Here is a 24,141-nt window from a genome sequence, read left to right on the forward strand (position 1 = left end):
TAAAATCAAATATTAACATCCATGTTGAAGTATGTGGCAGGAGCCAAAGTCTGCATCTCTATTCTTTTTTCACATCTCCTGTGCACACCAGAACCATGGCCACTGAACCAAAGCATTGACACAGGAAAGAAAACTGTAATATAAATATGATAAAATAGGAGTAGCCTATTGGCTAGTGCAGGGGGCTGAGAACCTGGGGAACTGGGTTTGATTCCCACTGCAGCTCCTTGTGACCCTGGACAAGTCACTTAACCCTCCATTGCTCCAGGTACAAAACTTAGATTGTGAGTAGAGAATGATGCAGGGAAAAAATTTGTTCACGAGCTCAGTCCCCACCCTTTGAAGATTGTTCTGCTTGGCAGCTGAGGCTAAAGGTAAAACAGGCATGAGCTGAGGGGGGAGTTGAGGAGAAATGTTTAGATGTGCCAACTTGCATGGGGGGGAGCTGCTGGACTCGCAGAAATGCCAAGCAGGGTGCAATTTTTTTTTTTTTACCGGGAGAGCAAGACCTTTCACTGCTCCCATGGGGCAGTAAAAGGCCTTGTTTCCATTCCGGCGGTAGACTGCTCAATTTTTTTCCCATCCACGTGGTTAAACCACGGTTTGCCGTGGTGTTCACACCTTGTCAATCTCTAATTGTGAGCTCATTAGGGCCAGAAAAGTATGTGCATATAATGCATATATAAACCATATATAAACCACTTAGATTGTAGCAACAGAAAAAAGTGGAATATCAAATCCATGATCCTTTGAAAGAAGTATAGAGTGTGTCAGCAGTTAGTTTAAAATAATGAAGTACCTTTTATCCGAAAAGTTCCGGAAACCAAAATTTGAAACTTCATTTATGTTTGAAGATATTGCTCCAGTCCCAGTTTGGAATATGTTTGTGTTTGAAGTGCTTGAAGTTTTGAAGTGTTTAATGTTTGCCTTATTTTGAAATAGAGCCTGGTGGCAATTTTATGGTCTTACAAAATCTGAAGAGTTCCAAAAACTGAAATATGTTTGGTCCTAAGGATTTGGGATAAAGAATCTTGTACCTGTAATTATTGGAAAGATGCCTTCTCTGGAACATTCTATACTCCCTCCCCTTTTTTTCTTCTTTTTAGGCAATTCTTCTGGATTTGTTGGGGGAAGACAGAAGGAAACACAAGCCATCATTGAGAAATTGATCCAAAAAGGAGATTTCAGCTTGTCCGTAGCATTAGATGGGGGATCGGTGCTCGTTACTTATCCATATGATAAACCAGTACAGACAGGTAATAAGACGCATGTTTTCAGACTTTCTGAAAATTAGATTTAGTCCTTAATGGAATGCAGGACATAACAGTACAAGACATAACTGTGTTGGGTCTGCTGGAAACAGAAAACAGCCAAAGGAGCAAAGTAGAAAGTACTTAAAAACAAGAATACACTCTCTTTATTCACATTTTTCATCTTTATTCACAGTTCTCTCAACACAGCCTATCCTCTCACCTCTTCCCTTTAATAACCACAAGATCTGACTTAAAAAGTGTCACCTCAAGAACTTGATCTATTTCTTATTGTAAACCGCATAAATTCCTTTTAGAGAATTGTGGGATATAGGACACTATATTGTATTGTATTGTTTTCAAAGTTGCGGACTTTGAAAAATTGCAGGAAGACTTTAGGAAATTGGAAGACTGGGCATCCAAATGGCAGATGAAATTTAATATGGACAAATGCAAAGTGATGCACATTTGGAAGAATAATTCAAATCATAATTACCTTATGCTAATGTCCACCTTAGAGTCGGCACCCAAGAAAAAGATCTGGGTATCATTGCAGATGCTATGCTGAAATCTTCTGCCCAGTGTGTGGCTGCAGCAAAAAAAAAAAAGTAAATAGGATGATAAGAATTATTAGGAAAGGAATTGTAAATAAGACCAAGAATATTATAATGTCTCTGTTCACTTCATGGTGCATCCTCACCTTGAGTATTGCATACAGGTCTGGTTGCTGTATCTCAAAAGTTGGACTTTATCATCCTGCTAGATGTGTCCAGACCAATGGATTGTCCTCATCCTACCATATAGGAGGCATCGCCATCTTACTCTCTATGGTAACTGAATTCAAAAAAGCATGGGATGAATAGAGAGGATCTCTAATTAAGATATGAATGGTATAAATTGAAGAACTAAGGCCAGTGCCAAGCAGACTTGTACAATCTTTGTCCTGTAAATGGCAATTCAGTTTAGGATGGGCTTGGGAAGGCTTCAATGGGAGCCCCAGCAATTAAGAAGGAGGAAATATTATTTTTCCTCAAACAATAGTTAAGCGCTGGAGCTCATTGCCAGACAATGATGTGGTTACAGCAGTTAGTGTAGCTGGGTTTAAGAAAGATTTGGACAAGTTCCTGGAGAAAAAGTTTATAGTCTGCTATTGAGGCAGACATGGGAGAAGCCACTGCTTGCCCTGGTTTGTTAGTATGGACTGTTGCTACTATCTTAGTTTCTGCCAGGTTCTGTGAGCTGGTTTGACTACTAGAAACTGGACTAGATGGACTATTGGTCTGACCTAGTATGGTTATTTCTTATGTTTTTAAGACCTGATCCTGGTGGGCCTCCAGAAGTCCTCCTAAGCTATTTTCCCTCCATAGGACCCTCTTACAAATGATCATAGTAGAGCTTCTGATTTGGTGTTCAAGGACATCAAAGTGATGGGTAGATTGTTTTCCTCTTCTGTGGCAGGATCTGGAGAAGATTTTACCATTTCTAAAGGTGGATGCCTTGGATCCACAGTGACAAAAAAAGACCATTATCCCTGTTGAGGGAAGGGTGGCATTAAAAGAAACACATGACAGGAAGGTGAGCAGCTTCTTAAGGTAAACCTTTGGCTCTTCTGGCATTCAGATGGTGACCTAGAGGTTATGTGGCAAGAACTGTGCTACTTTAGGTACAGCAGCTTCCAGCTTCTCATGAGGCTGTGAAGCTTTATTTGTGCATAGCTGTTTTGGCTGATGTCCTTTATGACTTTATCAGGGTATCTGGTTGCTCAGTGGCTGCAATAGTGATGGCCTGGCACTAGCTGTGACTGTGATATTGGTCTGTAAATGTAGTCTAAATCTCACCTCAACAAGCTCCCTTTTAAGAGACATCTTTTATTTGAAGAAGCTAGTTAAGGATTTGAGTAAATCTTGTCTGTGGATATGGTGCAGTGTTCAGGTCCTTGGATATTAGGTCATGCTCCAGACACTGGAGCTGCTGGAGTTCAAGCTGTAAGGACTCATCTTGAGGCAAAATTTAAGGAGTTAGTCCTTTTGAGGGGTGAAGAGGAGCAGGAATGGTGATCCTTCCTCTTCTGCTTTCTCTGCTAAAGGTCCTCAGTGAAGAGGTATGAACCCACTCTCAGGAGGTGCAGGTGAGTGGTTGGCTCAACCTGTTTCACCAGGAAGGGGCCCAAGTGACCTCGGACCAGTGGGCTTTGAAAGTCATACATAGAGACTTTGCCGGAGATGACAAATCTAGTTTCTAATGCCATTTATTTATTTAAAAAAATTTATCAACCGCCTGTTCCTAGGCGGCATTACAAAAGTAGCATACACTCCCCCCTCAATAACTTTTGGGCCGACTCTGACCCCGCTTTCCCCCCGGCATCCTGGACCTTATCTAATGGTCTAGTGGTTTTTAGGGGCAGGAGCGATCTTCCTACACTCCTGCCCTGTGCAGATCACTCATCCAAAATGGCTGCCGTGAGTTCATGTCATAGTCTCGAAAGACTATGAGAACTCACGGTAGCCATTTTGGATGAGTGATCTGCACAGGGCAGGCGCATAGGAAGATCGCTCCTGCCCCTAAAGACCGCTAGACCACCAGGTATGGTCCGGGAGGCGGGAGGATGTGGGGGTGATTCTGGTTTTAGGAAATCGCGAGTCCTAAAACCGCGAATCGGGAGGGGGATGTGTACACAGAATAAAAAAAATAGGACTTATACAGACATCTTAAGTTACAAATACATAATTACATCTTAGGGAGCCTTGATTTAATAGATCTTCAAAGTACCATTCATCCTAAAACCAGCATTAAACAGCACATATTTTATTGAAAAGCTTCTAAAAATAATGTAGATTTAAGAATTTATAGCGTTTCCCTGCAGTTTGGCTTCTAAATAGATGGGCAATCAGCAACAGAGTGCAATTGTTGCTTTCCTTGGGATCGATCAAGCTTGTGCTGCCTGGCTGAGCATGGCATGGTTCACTACTCCATCTGTTTCACATATGCCAACCACAAGACCTGCCTGGCTGTTTTATGCGGCCCACGGGGACTGCGCCTTACACTACATCAGGCCACAGGCGGCCAGCTTGAGGGCAATGCAGTGTTTTGCTCATTGCCGCCCCCGGATGTTTACCTTCTGGCTGGCTCCCTCCTCCTTGAGTGGCGGCTTCTTGCGCATCCTGCGGCTGAACTGGAAGCCTTCCCTCTGACATTGCAACATCAGAGGGAAGGCTTCCGTCTCAGCCGCGGGACACATGTAGTAGCTGCCACCCGTGGCTTTGTGCAGAGAAATGAGTGCGGCAGTGAGGAGGAGGGAGCCGGCCAGAAGGTAAACACCTGCCGCAGGGACACACAGAATGGAGGAAGGGAAGGGAGATGGTGCACATGGGGAGATGAAAAAAGAGGAGAATTGTTGGGCAGAGTTACAGGGAGAGAGAATTGGACATAGTGGTGAGAGAGGAGTGAGGTAGAGATGCAAGGGAAAGAGAGATGTCAGATCACTGGAATGAGAAGAAGAAAGAGAGAGATATGCCAGACCACAGAATGGAAGGGAAGGAGGGGAGAGATGCCAGACCGCAGAAAAGAGAGGAGAGAGATATGTTAGACCTCGGGAAGAGAGAGGGAAGGAGAGGGATATGCTAGACCGTGGGAGAGGAGAGAGATTCCAGGCTATGGGAAAGAGAGGAGAAAGATGTCAGACCATATGAAGGGGGGGGGAAGGGGGAAGATAGTTGTCTGATCATGGGAGAGGGATGAGATGATGCACTGGGATGGAGGGGAAGGGGAGACAGGGAAGAGATGGTGCACAGCAATGGGTACGGCAGGGAAGAGATAAGAAGAAATGCTTCTTTTGGATAGATAGAAAAAGGGGAGGAGAAAGAGAGAGGAGATGTACACATGGATAGATGGGAAGGGAAGACATGGAAAAGTAGATAGATTTTGAGAAGAAAGCAAAAAAATGGGAGAAAATTGAATGTTAAAAGTTAATACTAAAGATGGATGTATGGCAGAAAGTAAAGGAGAGAAAAACAGCAAATGGATAAGATGGCCCTGGATACACATTTAAGAGCACAAACAGAAGGAAGTGCAGCCAGTGACTGGGAAAAGATGATTTGAAAAATAAAATCACCAGACAGCAAAGGTAGGAGAAATGATTTTATTTTCAATTTAGTGATTGAATTGTGTCAATTTTGAGAATTTACATCTTCTGTCTGTATTTTGCACTGTTCAGGAAGAAATGCATTTTCTATTTCTCTGGGGTTGTACTGCATGCAGAATCTTAAATCTTAGGGTTTTGTTTGTATATATTAGTACTTTTAGTTTGTGGTCCCGTATTTGCATAGGGGTTATCTGTGGTCTGGTAGGAATGAATTTTGAGTAGCATACAGTGTGCTTTGTGTAGTTTAATTTTGTGGTTAACCATTATGTGGTGTTAATAAGATTATATTGTGTGTGTGTGTGTGTACAATATATATAAAAAAATGGTATTACAAGTAGTACTATTATGGGGGCGGGGTCTGGCCAGCAACTTAGCCTGTGTTTTAGATCTTGGCCCCTTAATGTGATTGTTTGACACCCCTGATCTATTTCAAAGTGCCTAAAAATAGAGGGTCATTTTCAAAACATTTTAGATCTCAAAGGGGTGAATGCCTCCCTGTGAGTTCCCATTTTCTCATGGGTACTCTGTGTTCAGTAATTACTTTGGTGCAGCCCGGAGAGTTTCTCATTATCCCTGGATAAGCAGGCAGCATATTCTCACAGATGGGTGATGTCTTCCACGGAGGCCAATACGGGCAGTGCTAAAGTGTACTGTCACTTTAAGCTTTAGAAAGCTTTGACACTGCCCGTACCGTACATGTGCGAGTGCCTTCCCACCCAACGCCAGCTCATGAGGTCATCTGTTTTCGTTTTCCACAGAGTAAAGATGATGTATCTGAACTTTGTCCAGTGAAGTTTCTTTCCCACTTCATTTTTCATTGTTTTCTTCATCTTAGTTGTGTTTTTCTTTTAAACCTTTTATTTCCTAACTAAAATTTATTTATGTTCCTCATTGGGGCCTGTAGGCAATTTTAAAGCCTTTACCCCTACCTACAACGTTGATGGCTTTTCGGCCTACTTTTTGCTTGACCTGTGGTACTCTGTATTTTTTTTACTTTCCAGCTGGATTTGTTCTTGGTCTTCCAGGGCTAAAAAAAAAACCCACTCCAACAATCAACAAAATGTTTTGTTCCTTCATATTTATTTTTCAAAGAAGATATTAGGCCTGGTGTTGGATACCCAACAACTTGGACTTCTATGTGGTACCGATCCCTATTGGTACCGGTGGACATTGACATTGTCATTAATATCATCACATCATCATAGGCATTAACAGCATCGAGCACTTGTTGTATGCCTGTCATTGACGCTATCATTTGACACAGGCTATCATTTCTGAAGCGTGCCCCCTCTTGGGGTTACAATGCTTTGATACCCTGCTGCACCTGTGGTACTGCCTGCATGGCATATGGTACCAGTGCATTCATCATATGCAGTCGTAACTGTACGGTGTAGGGCTGGCCATGCGATTATAATGAAGTTGGCTTTGATACCATCTCTATTTGGTGCTGGCCCAGCTTAACCCTTTAATTGGCAGATGGTTAAATGGCTGCTTTACGTAACAATGTTAAACAGGCATTTGGAGATGCAGATCTCTCATAAGAGCCATAGAAACAGAACATAGACTAAATCGCGTGAGACAGTCGCACACGGACAATGCTGGGCAGATAATCACGCGCAGGACATCAGCGCACTGGATTGAAACTATTTTAAAGATCTCCAAGAGGGTGGGAGGGGGGAACCTTAGAACTGTTGGCACTCCCATTGGGGGGGTGTTGGGGGGTGGGAACCTCCCCCATTATAGAGGAAACAGCCTTTTTCCCTCTTTATTTTAGGGAAAAATTAGTTTCCTCTATAAAGGGGGGGTTCCCCCCCAACAGGAGCACCAACCCCTCCCCCCTTGGAGCGCTTTAAAATACAGTGGTGCCTCACACAACGAACTTAATCCGTTCCAGGAGCAAGTTTGTTATGTGAAACGTTCGTTGTGTGAAACGCGTTTTCCCATAAGAATACATGTAAAACAAAATAATTCGTTCTGCAGCCCTGTTTTCCCATAAGAATACATGTAAAACAAAATAATTCGTTCTGCAGCCCTACATTTCCCTCCCTCCACCTCACCTTATATGCAGAGTTTGCCAGCTTTCTTTTTCACCCAGCCGCACGCTTTCAAAAAGCTGTGCACGCGCAGCTGCTGGAGTTGATCAGTGTTCTCCTCTCCTGCAACTTCCGGTTTCCGGTTGCATCAGAGGAGAAGATTGAACAACAGAGCATGCGCGCATGTGCTGCTCTTTGAAAGTGTGTGGCTGGCCGAAAAAGAAAGCCGGAAAACTCGGCATCTAAGGTAAGGTGGAGGGAGATGATGGAACACTGCATTCAGACAGGAGGGTGCTGCTGTTCCCGGCTCACATTAGGAAGCGGCGAGAGTAGTTCCGCCCCCCCCCCCGGGCCCCTCGGGCGACTTCGTTGTGTGAAACGAAGTTCGTTATAGGGAGCAAGACAAAAAGTTCGTTATGCGCAGCGTTCGCTGTACGAGGCGTCCGTTATGCGAGGCACCACTGTAGTGTTTCAATTCAGCATGCTGAAGTCCTGCGTGTGATTGTCTTGCACGGGTTTGACTCATCACCCATAGAAACATATGTTGCTTCTGAGCAACAATGCCAAATAAAGGGCTCGTTCTGTGCTCTTTGAACTCCATTGACCTTGGTACTGTTGCTATTTCAACTACATCGAACAGCATCGGTGCCTCCACTATGTCCCTCGGTACCGGCCTATCCTCAGCATAGTACATTACTGCGGTACCAGTCATCAATCTATATACTGGTACTGACAGATCACGACTAGCAGACAACATTCATCTTTCTGGTACTGAAAATCCTCAATGCATATGGCTTTAACGATCTTTTATAAACATCAGGCCCACACAGAAACTTCAGAAGCCTCAGACTTCAGCTTCTCAAAAAAAATTTAAAAATCAGCTCAATCTTTTTGGCATGCTTCTAGAGAGCATAGCCGGGGTAGTTTCTAGAGTTTTCAGAAGCCTATTCATAGCCTTCTCCAAACCAGTAAGTTTATGGCAAGATCAGCTTTTGATACATTGATGTGACATCCAGAGCATCAGCTATGTCTTTTGATATGAGACGTCTTTCATGGCTGCAAGTCTCTGACATGGACATTCACATTCAGGATAGTTTGCCATATATTTCCTGTCTTTGTGCAGAGCCTATTAAAGATGAAATGCTTCTTCTATTTCTTACTCCCAGAGCTGTTCCTTAGAGGAATCTATCATGGGTGTAGAATCTGTTAAAGATGGATCACTTCTACCCATCACCAGCAATTCTACTTATCACAACAAGAAGATACTGAATAGAGTGAAGAGCAGGGATCCACTGTGGGTGCAGAACCTATTAAGTTTGGATCACCTCATCTACTTCTCGTAATCTCGTGGGACATTTGCCTTTGATTTCTGTGACAACACTGTTTTTAACCAAAGGGATCCACTATGGGTGTAGTGCCTTTTAAAGTTGGATCATACTCCTCCAGACCATCTCCATGACCCAGGGACAATGCCACAGCACAAGCTTCCATAGGGAAGGAGATGGGGGGGGGGGGGACAGAAAAAAAATCAATGCAAGTAGACATTCTCCATCAACAAATTCTATGGATCTAGGGGAATGGGAGTTGGATCCTGTGGCATTCTATTGATTTTGATTTTACGGTGATGCACTAGAATTGCAATCACAGAAGAGGAGAAAGAGTAGTTGTGGTTGGTGCATTCATCCATGTTTTGCCTGTTGAACCTCTGTATTTCTTTTCCCCTGTGGTCATTAATCATCCTTTTCTAATGATCATGGTAACTCTAGGTTGGTTGCACCATCCCTGGTGTGCACACCTAGTCAAACTTCTGATACAGCTGCTTTTCCTTCTTCCTAGGGGGCCAGGGCTTCTGTGTTGGGGGCTAGGACTCCTGGAAGATATGGATCCCTTCTGGCTTACTACTTGATTTTTGAGATGCACAGTCTAATATGCAGTGGCTATGGTCCTGTCATGTTAGCTGCTCTGCTTAAGGCATGTAGGTCCTTGACATCCTTTGTTTATATTCATGTCCAGACACATTTTGAGCACTGTTGTGAGGAATGGGATGTCATGGTCCTAGAGTTATCATCCTCTTATCCTGCCTGTCTTGTAAAAAAGACAAAATAAAGATTTGGCTCTCAACTCTGCTGCACTTTGAACCTTACAGGGGACTTTGGTGTGTTATCTATCCTTTAAAGTAATACTCCTGGTGGTGATTATGTGGCTCATAGGGTCTCAGAGTTGCAAGCCCTTTCATGTTGAAATCCTTTCTTATATATATTTCTTTTTTGGGGAGGATTTTGTTTCCATTTTCATGTGTTTTGCCAATGTTAGTATTATCATTTCATCTGAATCAGTTTGTCTCTCTTCCAGCATTTATGGCACGCAAGAAGGTGGATTCTAGGAGAGTTTTAAATGTTTGCAGAGCTTTTATTCACTATCTGGATATCGCCAATAGTTTCAGAAGATCATTTGTGCATTTCAGTGGCCCATGTAAGGAGCAGGCAGCCTCCATGTCAACTGTTGCCCATTGGATTAAAAATGCAATTGAGTCTGCATACATTTCTAGCCACATGGTGATCCCAGAATGTCTCTGAGCACTTTCATGAGGTTGCAAGTAGCTTTCTGGGTAGAAGCCAGAGCAGTCTGTACAGAAGATAACTGCAAAAGAACATTGTGGTTGTCACTGCATTCCTTCATGAAACACTACAGGATTGAAGTTATGGTATGGGAAGATAATGCCTTTTGCAGGGCAGTTATGGAGGGGACCTTGTCTGGACTGGTCTAGCAGAACAATAAGGATGGTCAAATTTATTCTTACCTGTTAATTTCTTTTCCTTGAGTCCTGCTAGATCAATCCAGTACCCGTCCTGAGAAGACCATAGCTCTGAGTTATATCAAGTGTTTCCTAGCTCATACTTCCTAGCATATACTGTGTGTATAATTGTTTATTAAAGATAATATTCCTGACAGAGTTGTCTTGTGGGTCCCTAGATTCTTGATCATATTCTAATTTTTCCTTTTGGCTTTGGCATCGGCACACTGAATATTCCAGGCTGCACTACTCCTTATATCATTGATGTCACTGAAATATCAAGTCTTTATGCCTCCCCATCAATTGATATGGGAAAACAATCCATTGGCCTGGACTAGCCTAGCAGGACTTATTAAAATTAAATTAAGATGTAAGCATAGAGTTGTTTTATTTGAAAGCTTAGGTCTTGATCCCACATTTGTAGTTCATGTACATTGACAGTGCTTCATAAAGGCATCTGACTCTTTTTCTACAGTAGAGAATCGAGAGACCCTACATCATCTAGCATCAGTGTATGCAAATAATCATCCTACAATGCACATGGGCCATCCAAGATGCCCAAATAAATCAGGTAAGTTCATGCAGCCTTGCTGCATCCGTTCTTACGTGTGATGAGAATCTCTTCAGCAAATGACCGGGTCTAATGATCATTGTGTGTTCTTGCAGATGAGACCATTCCAGGAGGTGTAATTCGTGGGGCAGAGTGGCAGAGTCATATGGGTAGCATGAAGGTACTACTATCTTCATTTACAAGCCCATTAAATGGATTAGAATAAGAAACTGAGCATTCTGATTTGGGACTATTAATTTTAAAAATATGCCAAATAGTGAGTGTTTAGATTCCTGAACTGAATCTTTAATTAGGGGACACTCATATGTAATATAGTGGTGGGGTGGGTCTTCTAGCAGACAGCAGGGTGTTGTCCAACTGCGCACTTACCCAGAATTCCTAACAAAAAGTTCTACCATCATTCACTCCTCCATATCCCTCACTAGTGGAACAATGTCTTCATATGTTAGACTGCAGAAGAGCACTATTGTTCTCCGGAGACAGGCAGGGGATATGCATCCCACTTGAAGGTGAAGTCTCTGACTGAATCAGTCAGGTCGGACTCTCCCCTAGCTATAGTAAGCTTTTGAGCTTACTGAGCATGTGCAGGATTGCCCTACTCCACAAGCCCCCTCCCTTCCTCCTATCAGTTTTTTTCTGACCTGCTCTGGTTCTGTCCCGGCTCTCCCCTTCTCAGAGAAAAACAAAAAAGATTAAACATATCAATGTAGTTTTAGTGAGGAAAGCCTTTGCTTTCTTGCCCGTAGAGCTGTTAAAAAAAGAAATGATTTTCAGTGTAATTTCCTGTCATAGCACTGTTCAGTGACAGGGAGTCTGTCTCTTCAAACCGTCAAACTCTGTCAACAAACTGCAAGTATATTTGATTTTCAATCATCCTTGAGGTTGAGGGCGGCCAGCCAGGTGTTGGGTCTCAAAAGGAAAACAATTGGGAGTGAGATCATTCTGAATTTCTCTCCCTGCCAGGCTCTCCACCCTGTCTCCCCCCCTTGCCTGGCTCTCCACCCTGTCTCCCCCCCTTGCCCGGCTCTCTACCCTGTCTCTCACCCCCCCCCTCCCCTCCCCTTGCCTGATGTCCTGCAGTCCTCCACCAGGCTGCCATATGACTTGGTAGGCCGGAACAGGATGGATCTCTCCTGTACTGGCCGACTGAATTTTTTTTTTTTTTTTTGCCTTCCCCCGTGTATCTTTTTGAATCCCTGGTGGTCCAGGGATAGCTTGATCATGCCCGGTACACCGCTGGACCACCAGGGATTCAAAAAGGTACATGAGGGGAGGTTGGAGGGAGGTAAAAAAAATTGGCAGTCAGCTAGAATAGGAGACGGGAGGGATCCCTCCTGTCTCAGCCCACCCTACAAAGCCATACTGTAGGCCCGGCAGAAGCCTGCAACAAGTCTGGGAGGGAGTGGGTGGGCATTGACCCGAATACAAGCCGAGATCCCAAAAAACTTAATTTATATTCAAGTATTTATGGTACCTTCTACACCTTTCTGACTTGGGTTTTAAAACAAATTCAGTGCAGTACCACTTGTCATAGAAACATAGAAATAGACGGCAGATAAGGGCCACGGCCCATCTAATCTGCCCACCCCATTGACCCTCCCCTATCTTTCTCTGTGAATAGATCCCACGTGTCTAACCCATTTGGCCTTAAAATCAGGCACGCTGCTGGCCTCAATAACCTGAAGTGGAAGACTATTCCAGCGATCAACCACCCTTTCGGTGAAAAAGAATTTCCTGGTGTCCCCGTGCAGTTTCCCACCCTTGATTTTCCACGGATGCCCCCTTGTTGCCGCAGGACCCTTGAAAAAGAAGATATTTTCTTCCACCTCGATGCGGCCCGTCTGCAATATCAACTTTTCATTCGATAGTTTAGCAATCTCACATCATCCTCTTGTATCGTGCTTTGTCAGAGGGCTCACCAATATCCATCCTCTCATTCGAGACCCACCACCACCATGGAATCTCAACATGGTACTGGACCACCTGATGGACGCACCTTTTGAATCAATGTGTTCTGCCTCACACAAGTACCTTACGTGGAAAACAGTTTTTCTCACAGCCATCATGTCGGCAAGACGAGTTGGCGAACTTCAGACTCTGGTAATCTTTTTTCCATATACACAGTTCTTTCCAAACTGTGTCTACCTACGCACACACCCAAAATTCCTTTCTATGGAGGTTACTGACTTCCATCTTAACCAAAGCATTATTCTGCCATCCTTTCCCCCCCCTCCTATATGATTCTCCAGCAGAGCAACACCTTCATTCTTTGGACTGCAGAAGAGCACTCCTTTTTTACTTAAAAACAATTGCTTACCAATCAACTTTTCATTACCTACAACCCAGCAAATCTGGGTTATCCGGCCTCTAAAAGGATTTCACGTTGCATTGAATTCTGCTACTCAAAGGCAGGTCAGCCATTCCCTGGCAGAATAGCAGCTCAGTTTGCATGTGACAACATCTTCAGTAGCTAATTTTCGTTCTGTGCCAATTTAGGATATCACTATCTGCACCGTGATGTTTCTTTTTAAATCACCTTGTCTTGTGATCACTTAAGCCTAGGAAAATAGGAAGGAGAATCAAGCAATTAGTTCTGTTGAGCTGTTTTAGGAGAGGGGAATAAGCTCTTCAAATTCTAGAGAGACAATAATACACACATTATAAGCTAAGCTTACATAGCAATGTATGCATTACAGACAGAGATCTTCTTCTTATGTGTGTGTTCAAAGAATCATTTCTACATTACTTATACAATCCACTTCTTCTTACAATATAGATCAGGGATGGTATTAATAATTGTCCTGCTTTTCCTTATTGGTCTAATAATATAAGAGATGTCTTTTTTACTTGGCATTGATTTCATAAAGACATTACGCATCCTTTAGCCAAACGTGGGATAGGCAGAGTAGAATATAGAGAATGGCACAGCTGCAACTGAGTAGATATATTTGACTGGACTGTAATTTGCTTCTTGCTGTCTATTCTCCAGGATTACAGCATTACCTTTGGTCATTGTCCAGAGATCACAGTGTACACAAGTTGCTGTTACTTTCCTGGTGTAGGACAACTTGCTTCTATCTGGGCAGAGAACAAAAAGGCTCTTCTCGGTATGCTTGTGGAGGTGAGACATTGGTGAATTGATCAGCTGTTACTTAATAGCATGCTGTATGTGTGAGCTTTCAATCCAGACAAAAGTACTGGAGGTGCCCCTGGATAGTAAACAATTGATAACACATTGCAATATCACCACTTATACTTCTGTGTACAGCTTGCTAGATTATCTATTTTACTGATATAACAGATGCTTTATTTGGTTGCACAAAAAGTGGATATTGAGAGGAAGGGTACCAAGAAAGCCCTTAGATATCTGGCTGAGCCTGTATTTCAAATGCACATCATGATTAAGGATGCTGTGCACCAGACTTAACTATTTGATGTGTTTATAATCAAACTGCATTATTTGTACAGTATATTGCATGAAAAATCTTAGTTGTTCTTGCCACATCAAATTGTTTTGATTGCATTCTGCAAGATATATTGCTAACTTGGAGAGGTTTGTGATGGTTTTAGGTACACAAGGGTGTGCATGGGATTGTGAAGGATAAAAATGGGAAAGCGGTATCCAATGCAATCATTGTCCTGAGTGAAGGCACAAAAGTCAACACAAATGAAGGTGGCTACTTCCATGTACTGCTTGCTCCTGGCTTCCATTACATCGATGTCATTGCGGAAGGGTATCAGAAGCAGCACACTCAGGTGAGACACATAGAAAGTACAGTCGAGGGAGAAATTTACTACTCTTGTAGTATAGAAAACAAGAAAATTGTGGATTTTTTTGTGTGTGATTCTGTTTCTGTTAAACTGTTCATTGCTACCAGCCCTGGGCAGTGATTATAAATGCTGTCTGTAAGCTAGTTTTTTAGGCTGTGTATGTTAATTTTTCAGGTGTTTGTTCGGGATTATGCTGCAGACTCTGTCGTTATAGTATTTGACTTGGATGACAGGATATTTGGTCTTTCCAGGGAACTTGTTGTAACTGTTGCAGGTAAAGACACATGGTTTATATGAAATAGAAAATATTCTATCTTAGCGGGAAGAATGAATTACTCCATCTGCAAAGCCTTTGCTCTGCGTTGTCTGGACTGTGCAGCCATAGGTTTCCCCCCTATCACACAGCCCATTTTTTTACTCCCAGCAGATAGTGTGCACTAAAACTTAATAAATCATCCTGCACCTTATGTGCTAGGGTTCAGAGATCCTGCCACTGCCCCACTGTGCAGGAGAGCAGTAATATCTTCTGCAGTGGTATTGGCTGCTGCCACTAGTTTTCATGAGTGCCACAATTCCCAGGATAGGGTAGTGTGGTTGGATACACAGAGCTAATAAATAAAGACAAAAAATAAAAGGTGACAGCCCCCAAAAGCTTTCAAAAATGGATTTACATAGTCCAGTTAAAAAGCATCACCATCTATTTTTTTTGTTCATTAACCTTTACTTCTTCACTTTCTAGAGCATACACATTTCACTGGATGCAGGTGGAAAGAGTACCACCTGCTTAACAATGCCCATTTTTGACTGCACTGTTGGCCCGCTTTAAATGGGCTTTGGAGTACAACAGTGATGCTAGTTTTTAGACTACCTTGCCTTTCTTATTTCAGGTGCAACTATGTCCGCCCTGATCCTGACAGCCTGTATTATTTGGTGTGTCTGCTCCATCAAGTCCAACAGGCACAAAGATGGTTTCCATCGACTGCGGCAGCACCATGATGATTATGAGGATGAAATCCGTATGATGTCCACTGGCTCAAAGAAATCCCTCCTGAACCATGAATTCCAGGATGAAACGGACACAGAAGAGGAGACATTGTACACCAGCAAACAGTGAGGCAGAGCTGCTGTGCAGAAGAGATACTGAGGCTGGAAAAATTCTTCCAAAGGAAGAGCTGGCAGTCATGAAAGCTGCAGTCCTGCAGTTAGTTGATGGCTGTGGATAGGACCTTTCTGACCGTCCTTTTCTACAAAGCTCATTCTTGTTTTCTGACCATTTGGTTCAATTCACTGGATGGTCTTACTTATAAGAAGGGCTGTGCAGATGCTGCAACCTTTCCTGAATTGCACTTAGGTCAAGAGGAGGTCAAAAGTCAAGCACTAGGTTTAATGATGAAATTTAATTCCAGAAGATTTTAGAATAGCACTGGGGAGGGGGGGGGAGGGCAAGAGGATGGGTGGAGTAGGGTAGAGTTTTGGTTTTATTATTTAACAAAAATGCATTAATCAAGCTTTGGCCTATGGACATTCTCAGCTGATTTTGATAATGATGAACCTCATTAACATGACTTCTGTATTTATGGGTGATGTACCTGTGTTTTACAAAATTGTGATGTGACTTGGTATAGAATTAATGCTTCTTGGCCTGATCATGCTGGGTGTGTAGGGAATCTTGGCTACCTGGACTTCTAAGGAAACATGGGCAGTGGCAAGGTTGAATAGAGCTTAAAGATGGATGTCTTATTTCCTAGGACTCTGAAGATCTGCGCACAGCATTGAGTTTGAATAAATGTGTGGGATCTTGTTGCATTTGAGAAGCTTTGGAGGGAGAAGATCTTAGTAGTGTACAGTGCAGAATTTTTGTGTGAAGAGATCACAGCCAGCAGAAAGTTCAAAAGAAAAAAATTTCCCTATATGATCCTTTTTATTAATGAAAGAAAAGTCTGTTACAATTTGAAAAACTGCAGCATAAATCTCCTTTTCATTTCTGGGAGACTGTGACATATAAGGTAGCGATATCCTGGAGTGTTTGCTCCAAAGGTGAAAATTCAGGCCTGGAAACACTTACCTCCTCTTCTACAAAGCCACGCTAGCAGCTGCCGCGCAGTATCGGTCCTGAAGCCCATAGAGATTTAAATGACTTTGAAGTTGTTGCCGTGCGGCAGCCGCTAGCGCAGTTTTGTAGAAGAGGGGGGGTTAGTTATAGTCATCTTCAGATATCCCAAATGCTGCCTTATGTGTAACAGGCTCACTTGGCCATGTTGGAAGTCTGGCACTTGTTTACAGCCATGGGAATGCATTCTATTCATGGTGCTGCAGGGCTTAAAGCATAGTTCTTTTTTCAGGGTTGTTGGTTTTTTTTTAATTGTTTGAGGGTGATGATTAAATGTTTAGACTAATTTCTAAATAAGTAAAGAGTAAATGGATTTGGATTTAGCTCATGCCTTTTTCAGTTAAGTTACAGGCAGATACAGTAGTTGGTGACACTTAATATAGTACTATGTGTAGAAATGAGCTTGCAGGACAGATAATTCATCTGCTTCCAGCAGTGGGATTTCTATAGAAGTGATAGTGCAGCCTCCCTCTTCATTCAAATGCAACCTTGAGGGAGGACTGAATCAAGTGTAATATTGTGAAAAATACATCTGCTATGGGCAGTGGTCTTCCTCTTTTATGGAGGGAGAGCAATTTTAATACAAATAGGTGATCATATTGGTTAATTTTACAGCTGTTTTAAATTGGCTGCTTAAACTCCTGCCAGATGTTATCTTGTTTAAATCATGGTCCTAGTATTTATTCTTGTTGTACAGTGACATGAAATGTGTTTCGGTGAATAATGAAGTTTGTCTTGTGTTTCCAGGGAAAGAGAACTTTCTCACTGATTGCATGGACAAAGCTGTTCCCTTCCCTAGATTTGTAGTTGTGTGTACTGTGCCACTTAAAAGGAAGGTGGTTACATGTGCTGCTGTTCAGGAGGAGGCAGAAAACCCCCCAACAAAATTGCCTTTGTTGTGGACAAAATTGTCACAGCACATGTTCAATAATAGCCAGATTGCAGTGTGTGGGCGAGTACCCTAATCAAGGCATGGACTTGTTCTAAGAATTGTAGCACCAAGGGCTCAGGTGGCCTGAAACAGTATGAAAATCCACTCACATTATACTTTTGAACAGCAGAGACCATTACAATAAGAAGTTTTATGAATAAAGCCATCCTAACTTCTGTTCTTAGATCCGTGGGCAATTAGTGCCATATAGAAACCAATTAGTGAGCAGAACCAGAGTTTTATACACAGTAAATTTGGAGATGGCATTTGTGTTTTCTTGATAATTTATCTCTATTCCAGAATACCTTGGAACCTCCTGCGAGAGCAGTGTGGAACACCTAGCTTCAGATGTAAATGTGGCTGGGCTGCTTGTACAAATAGAGCAGCAAAGCGTTTTGGAGGCTCAAGCTTCATTTGCATATATGTAGGATTCTCAGTTGATGCTGCTAGGGAGCAGCAGGAACCATAGACACCTTTATTGTGTCCTCTGGGACTATATTTGCTGTTGGCAAAGATGGGTTGTTGTTTTTTGATCTACATTATAAGCAGTTGCATTACCCACCACCCTGACATGAGACCCACAAATAAAGCTTCGGTGCTTAGAGTTGTTTGCTTTTCCCGGGGAGAGAACTTTACAAAAAATAAAGGTGGTTAGAAACTGTGCTAAATCCATTCAAAGGCAGCAAAACTTGGATATGCCCTGGTCCAATAACACACCTGGGAATGGTAATAGACATGCTTTTCTGTGGAGAGAGGTGAGGGGGAATAGAGACATTTTAGTACCGGGGAAAAGAAATTCACCTTGATTTGTTTCTCCTTGGAATATAAATAGTAAAGCATAAGTGTGGTTCAGCTCTCTTTACCAGTTCAAAATTCAGATGGAGAATGACCATACTAACTCTCTCAGACCAGCCAAATATAAAGCCTTACTACAAGGAGGCCCAGGCCAGGCAAGGTTCTTTGGTGAATGTGGCATAATTTCAGAGGCATATTACAATTACACCAAAGTTCTGTTCATTATACTGTAACTGAGGCTGCACATGGTTCTCTATCCTCAGAGACATTTTGTGCTGTATAACTGAGAATAGTAGCTAGTTCATTGTACATGAAATAAATACAGAAGAAGAGGGGACATGAGAGAAGAGCAAGCTTTATTCAGAACAATGTTTCCATGTATTGGACCTGCTGCAGCACATTTTTTCCTCTTCTCTCCTTATTGTATGATACTCCCTCTACTAATACACTGAATTAGATTGAAGCTGGACTTGTAAATAGTTGATATCACTAGCAGACAATTGTGATTTAGAGTGAATGTGATCTATCTGTAAAGAAAGAAAGATTCCTCACACAGTAACTTGATGCACACACTGGATGCTGTGACATTTTAACAGCTTGCTGATGCTAACTGGTTGGTGGTGTGGGGCAGGAGGCAGTTGTACATTGGGAGGGTCTGAGGTGTGTATCAGCTGATTGCAAAACCAAGATCTTCCTGGACAGCCTTCTGACTACATCTTATTTGGGCTGGCAGCAGATGAGTTGTAAGGAGCAGCATTTAGATTTTTATTAATCCATGATGAAAACAAAATGTGAAATGGAGTCTTAAGGAGAGTTGCTAACCCATTTTTCACATCTGAGGTGGTCGGCCCAGTTGTCCACATAGCTAATAGGGATAGTTTGTTTAATCACATTAAAAAATCTGTGAAATTCATTGGCTTTTAGCTTAGTGCACTTGTCCATAGGTAAATGTTGATTTCTTGATGCACCAGATAAATAAAGCCGCAAATCGGCAAAATTGAGGACCATCCCACTTGTCCATAAGACTTTCAAAATATGAGATTAGCTTTTCTAGAATATTTTGAAGAGGTGATAATATGAAATAATGTGATGGGTGAAATGTGAACTGTAAGCAGTGCTGTTTTCTCTGGAGAGGAGACTGTACTCAGTGGTATTAATCTGGACTGGCACTCTTGTTTTTTGCCCCGATTGTCCTAGTAGCCTTGCAACCACAAAGACAAGGATGGCTTTTCTCATAATGGGCTGAAGATAGCACCTGTCCTTTCAGGATTATTCCTTTCCTTCTCAGAGATAGAAAACGGATTGTGTGTTTCATGCCTAGATACTACTTCCTGCAGAGACTCCTGAGATTCCACAGTAGATGCCTTTGGATAGAACACAGGCAACGGTAGCACAATAAAGTTGTGTTCATTAAAAAATCTGACAGCTTTTTCATTACATTTTTGCATTCAGTTTTTTACCAAAAAAATAGTTCTCGCTATAGAAACTGTCAGTTTTGTGGAGCTTTGTATTTGGGTTTGATTTTTCTTGTGTATATGGGGTTTTTACTATTTAAAAATATTACAGGGTGTATTCAGATATCTCCCTCACAGCAATAATGGTTACAACTTTTGTTATAAACATGTTTTCTAAAATTGTGAGGATACCTTTTTACTGTTTCAGAGAATATATTTTCAAATCTCGATGGGTTTGTTAGAGTAGCTGAGTTGAGAGCAGATCAGGCAGACTGAATCCAAATTTCCCTGTAAATGTGAGTGTTTCAGACTTGCAGGTTGTGTGAAATTAGGTATCGTAGGTAGGTTTTTAATAGCCAGCTCACATCCTTTATGATTGTGTTAGAATGAGATGTGCACATTTGGAAGGCAAGTCCTGTGTGTTCTGTCCACTTCTTGTGTTCTTCAGCTAGCCTGGGGTGTGATGATTGCTTTACTTTTCCTAATTATTTTCAGTAGTACTGTATTTGTATCCAACATGTAAGAGGAGTATGCTGCCATATACCTAATGACAAATAGCCTGCTAGTACATGTAAATCCCAGATTCATAAAAGCAGCCTACCAGCAGTGTACTGGTTACTTTAGAATTGTAGTAAAAATTGGAGATCAGAATGCATTTCTTAAACCAACAGTTCTTCACTGTACTAGTTTCCCCATTTTTTTGTCTTTTGCACTCATCCTTGATTGTGGGATAGGCACAGTAGAATATAGAGAACAGTGTAGCTGTACCAGAATAGTTGTATCTGAACTCTCCGGAGAGCAAGATGCAGTTCAAATGCATCTTTTTGTTCTACTATAGTTAAAGAATCTCCTCTCTTCAGTTTTGTGCATTATAGTCTTTAATTGCATGGAGGGCACAGCAGCATTCTGGGTTATTGAGGCTTTTAAAACATAGGAATACCTAAGCTGGAACAGCTTTCAGAAACTTGGTAAGCACTAATATATCTTTTTATGGGAAATAAAAATAAATAAATAAATCTATATTTAAATAAAAGATCTGAAGGAATTAAGTGCTACAGTAACAACAACAAAATGTTCCTAACTCTGTTGGTTTAACTGTTTTCAGTCTTGCTGAAGCCATAAAGGACTGCTTGAATTAACATGAATGCCATATTGCCCTGTGATATTAAGTAGGGAGGTTCCTGGGTCTCAGGCTTTCCCTCCCATTTCAGTTTAGAGCAAACGCTTGGAATGATTGACATCTTTTATTAGTAAATTTTTGTATAAATTATTTCTCCATGTTTTTCCAGGTTAAAGAGAAACATGTATTTACAAAGTGTTAACAGTTTCTTTGGATTGTGCCTTCAAGATAAAAATCTAAGGACTCCTTTTACAAAGCAGCAGTTTAGTGATTCCAGCGCTGCAAATGTGACTTAGCCTATTAAGTTCCTATGAGTTTTTTTCACATTTGCCATGTCTGGAATCGCTACTATGGGTTTGTAAAAGCAGCCCTAAGTGAATTAAAAAGAATACATTCAAAATTTGAGCTAGATTGCCCTTGAATTATGTTTATGAAATGAAGTGTATATACTATGACAGGATCCTGTTAAGTCTTTTTTACAAGTATGCTGAGATTTAATATGCTATATATATATTAAAAGTTATTTTAGCAGTCTCCTGTAGTTTTTTGGTTTGTTTTTTTTTACTCAGTTTATGCAGTGACTAAGTGCTGGAAACTGCAACATGCACACAGCTAATGACACATGTATAGCACAGGCAGTAGCTAAGTATGATACTGAATTTTTATTTCATCTTTATGTTCAGACTATAAACAAGTTTAGTAACAACTACAGTGAGTTTAACAAAGTAGATTTCTGTCACTGGGTACATGATGGAAAATGGATCTCAGTGTTTCCATATTTAGAGTTTTTAATGTATTATGAGTCTTCTGTGGCAAATGTATCCATCATCATTCTGACATAAAATCTGTAAGGACAGATCTGCTGTTTTCTGTTCCAAAAACTAAAATAAGTCAAATTTAGCAGTCTGTCTATTCCAAGAGCCATTTAACAGGATGAGCTTTTCTAATAGCTAGAGAATCATGCAGTTTATAAATGTCTTGTCACTGATTTTATGTATTTGGATTAGATACCAACCAAATATCCATTTTGGTTACCCCAAATCCTTTTTCTGCTTGGATTCGGTGTCAGCTAAAAGACTGCAGCCATGGTTTTTGCAGAAACTGACTGTGTTTTCGGTGGAAGCTAAAAATTTGTGTTCTGTCCTGTCTCCCTTCCTCCCCCTCTTCCTTTTTCCCCTCTGCCCATTATCCCCAATCCTATTCAAATTATTCATGAGCTCGCTGGGACACATCAGAATGGAAGACGAAACTGAATTATCTTATGCCGACATCCTCCTCCTCTTCCCCATAACCAATAACCAACCTAATATTGCCAAAAAAAATCTCAAACAATATAGTTAAAATTCAAACCTGGGCAACGAACAACAAGCGGAAACTGAACGCCACTAAGACCAAAGCCATTGGCTTCCACACCGCACAACAGAATGTCATATCTAATCTCACTCTTTCATCAGGCATCACTCTCATAATGGAAAAATCCACCAAGGTACTAGGCTGAATCTTAGACGACACTCTCACAATGGAGCCACAAATATCTAACCTTCGGAAAAAGACCATCTACACTATGCGTCAACTGCGACTCACAAGATCATACTTCCACCCACACCACTTTGCTCTGATCATTCAGGTGATGGTCCTACCTCAACTGGACTATTGCAACTCCGCCTACCTTAGCATCAATTCTACACTTCTCCCTCCATATTCGCGATTTTAGCAATTGCGGTTTCGATTATGCGTGGGTTTTAGCTTGCAGGCTCCTCCCCCGAAATTGTCAGCTTGCATAGAGAAAATCGCTGATTCCCGGCACTTTCTTCACCGTGTTTTGCCTCTCCTTCAGAAATAAGCCAGGTCTCCCACCATGTTATTCACGGTTTCACCATATTCACGATGGTTTTTAATAGAAAACAGCAAATAACATATGAAAAAGTTATTCACAGTTTTTCTATATTCGTGGGTCTGTTAATCCCCTATCAGCGAATACGGAGGGAAAAGTGTACTCTTATCCACAAACTGCAACTCATCCAGAACATAGCCGTTAGACTAATCTACAAATTAAAGAAATTTGATTCAATCACAACCATCATCAGGCAACTACAATGGCTCCCAATATCATCTCGAATAATTTTCAAATCGTCATGTATCTTACACCAGATTCCATACGGAAACTCAGCAGCCCCTCTCATCCAACTATTCTGTACTGTTTGGTCGACATAAAAAAGAATCCTTAACAGAATCCAACTAAACCTGCCATCCACAAAATACCTCCACTACAAGCGAATCTTCCACTCTATGCTAACTTATCTGGGTGTAAAAACCTGGAATGACCTACCAGAAGCTATAAGGAAAGAGACAAACTACACCACATTCAGAAAAAAACTGAAGACTCACCTCTTTGACAATTAACTGTCTTAGTTTCTGTAAAGCACCCCCTACTTCTAAGTCCCTCCTCTTGCTTCTCCTTGCCCCCTTCCCCTATTACTTACCCCTTCGTCGTCTTGAGCCTGTATAGGTATATGAGACTCACAAATGGAAGATTAGATTAGGTGCCCCCTTGAGCCTATTTTACAATCCCTGGTGGTCTAGGGGTACAGTCAGGGCAAGATTGATTCCATTTCGCTCCTGCCCCTGCTGATTCTTTTCTCAAAATGGCTACCATGACCTCTATTTACAATTTGCTTTTTTATTCCAGATTATGCATCAGGCTGGTATAATGCCTACAGTGTAGACCAGTATCTGGTCTCCTTTATTCTATATTGGTAAGAAACTATATCATGTTTGTCCTTTAAATACAAAGCATGAAATATCTCAGTGCTACTTTCTCACAAAGGTCCTGTCTCAGAGACTATTTAACTACATATGCATTGACTTAGGAACCTAAATTGCCAGACTTGAAAACATATTTTAAAATGACTCTTCCAATTGTCAGCTTGTGCTTGCGGTTCTGGGAATAATCTCATGTGAGTTTAGCAGAGGGCTTCTGACAGTAAGTTCTGACAATTCCCAGTGGGCCTCATTGGTTCACATTCATAGAACTAAACTTTAGATTTTGGTTTTAGTTTCAGCCAAAACCAGGCAATAAGGTTCAGCTGCAGTAGTTTTAGTTTAAAGTGGTTAAGACAGTTTATTGGGCTCTAATCTGCAGAACTCTCTTCTACCTTAGGGGGTGCTGAA

General features: G+C 41.7%; 1 protein-coding gene across 1 annotated transcript in view; it reads left to right on the forward strand.

Moving 5' to 3' along the window:
* CPD (carboxypeptidase D) overlaps positions 1 to 21,504 on the forward strand; it is a 96,249-nt gene extending 74,745 nt beyond the window's left edge. Inside the window, exons 15-21 of the mRNA XM_033921703.1 lie at positions 1,107 to 1,256; positions 10,694 to 10,789; positions 10,885 to 10,949; positions 13,779 to 13,910; positions 14,360 to 14,545; positions 14,735 to 14,834; positions 15,448 to 21,504. Coding sequence (XP_033777594.1) covers positions 1,107 to 1,256; positions 10,694 to 10,789; positions 10,885 to 10,949; positions 13,779 to 13,910; positions 14,360 to 14,545; positions 14,735 to 14,834; positions 15,448 to 15,674 — 956 coding nt within the window. The 3' untranslated portion in view covers positions 15,675 to 21,504. The remainder of the gene's footprint in view (positions 1 to 1,106; positions 1,257 to 10,693; positions 10,790 to 10,884; positions 10,950 to 13,778; positions 13,911 to 14,359; positions 14,546 to 14,734; positions 14,835 to 15,447) is intronic.
* Positions 21,505 to 24,141: the final 2,637 nt, after the last annotated feature.

Source organism: Geotrypetes seraphini, chromosome 15 (assembly GCF_902459505.1).
Source record: "Geotrypetes seraphini chromosome 15, aGeoSer1.1, whole genome shotgun sequence".
In the NCBI taxonomy this organism is placed as follows: domain Eukaryota; kingdom Metazoa; phylum Chordata; class Amphibia; order Gymnophiona; family Dermophiidae; genus Geotrypetes; species Geotrypetes seraphini.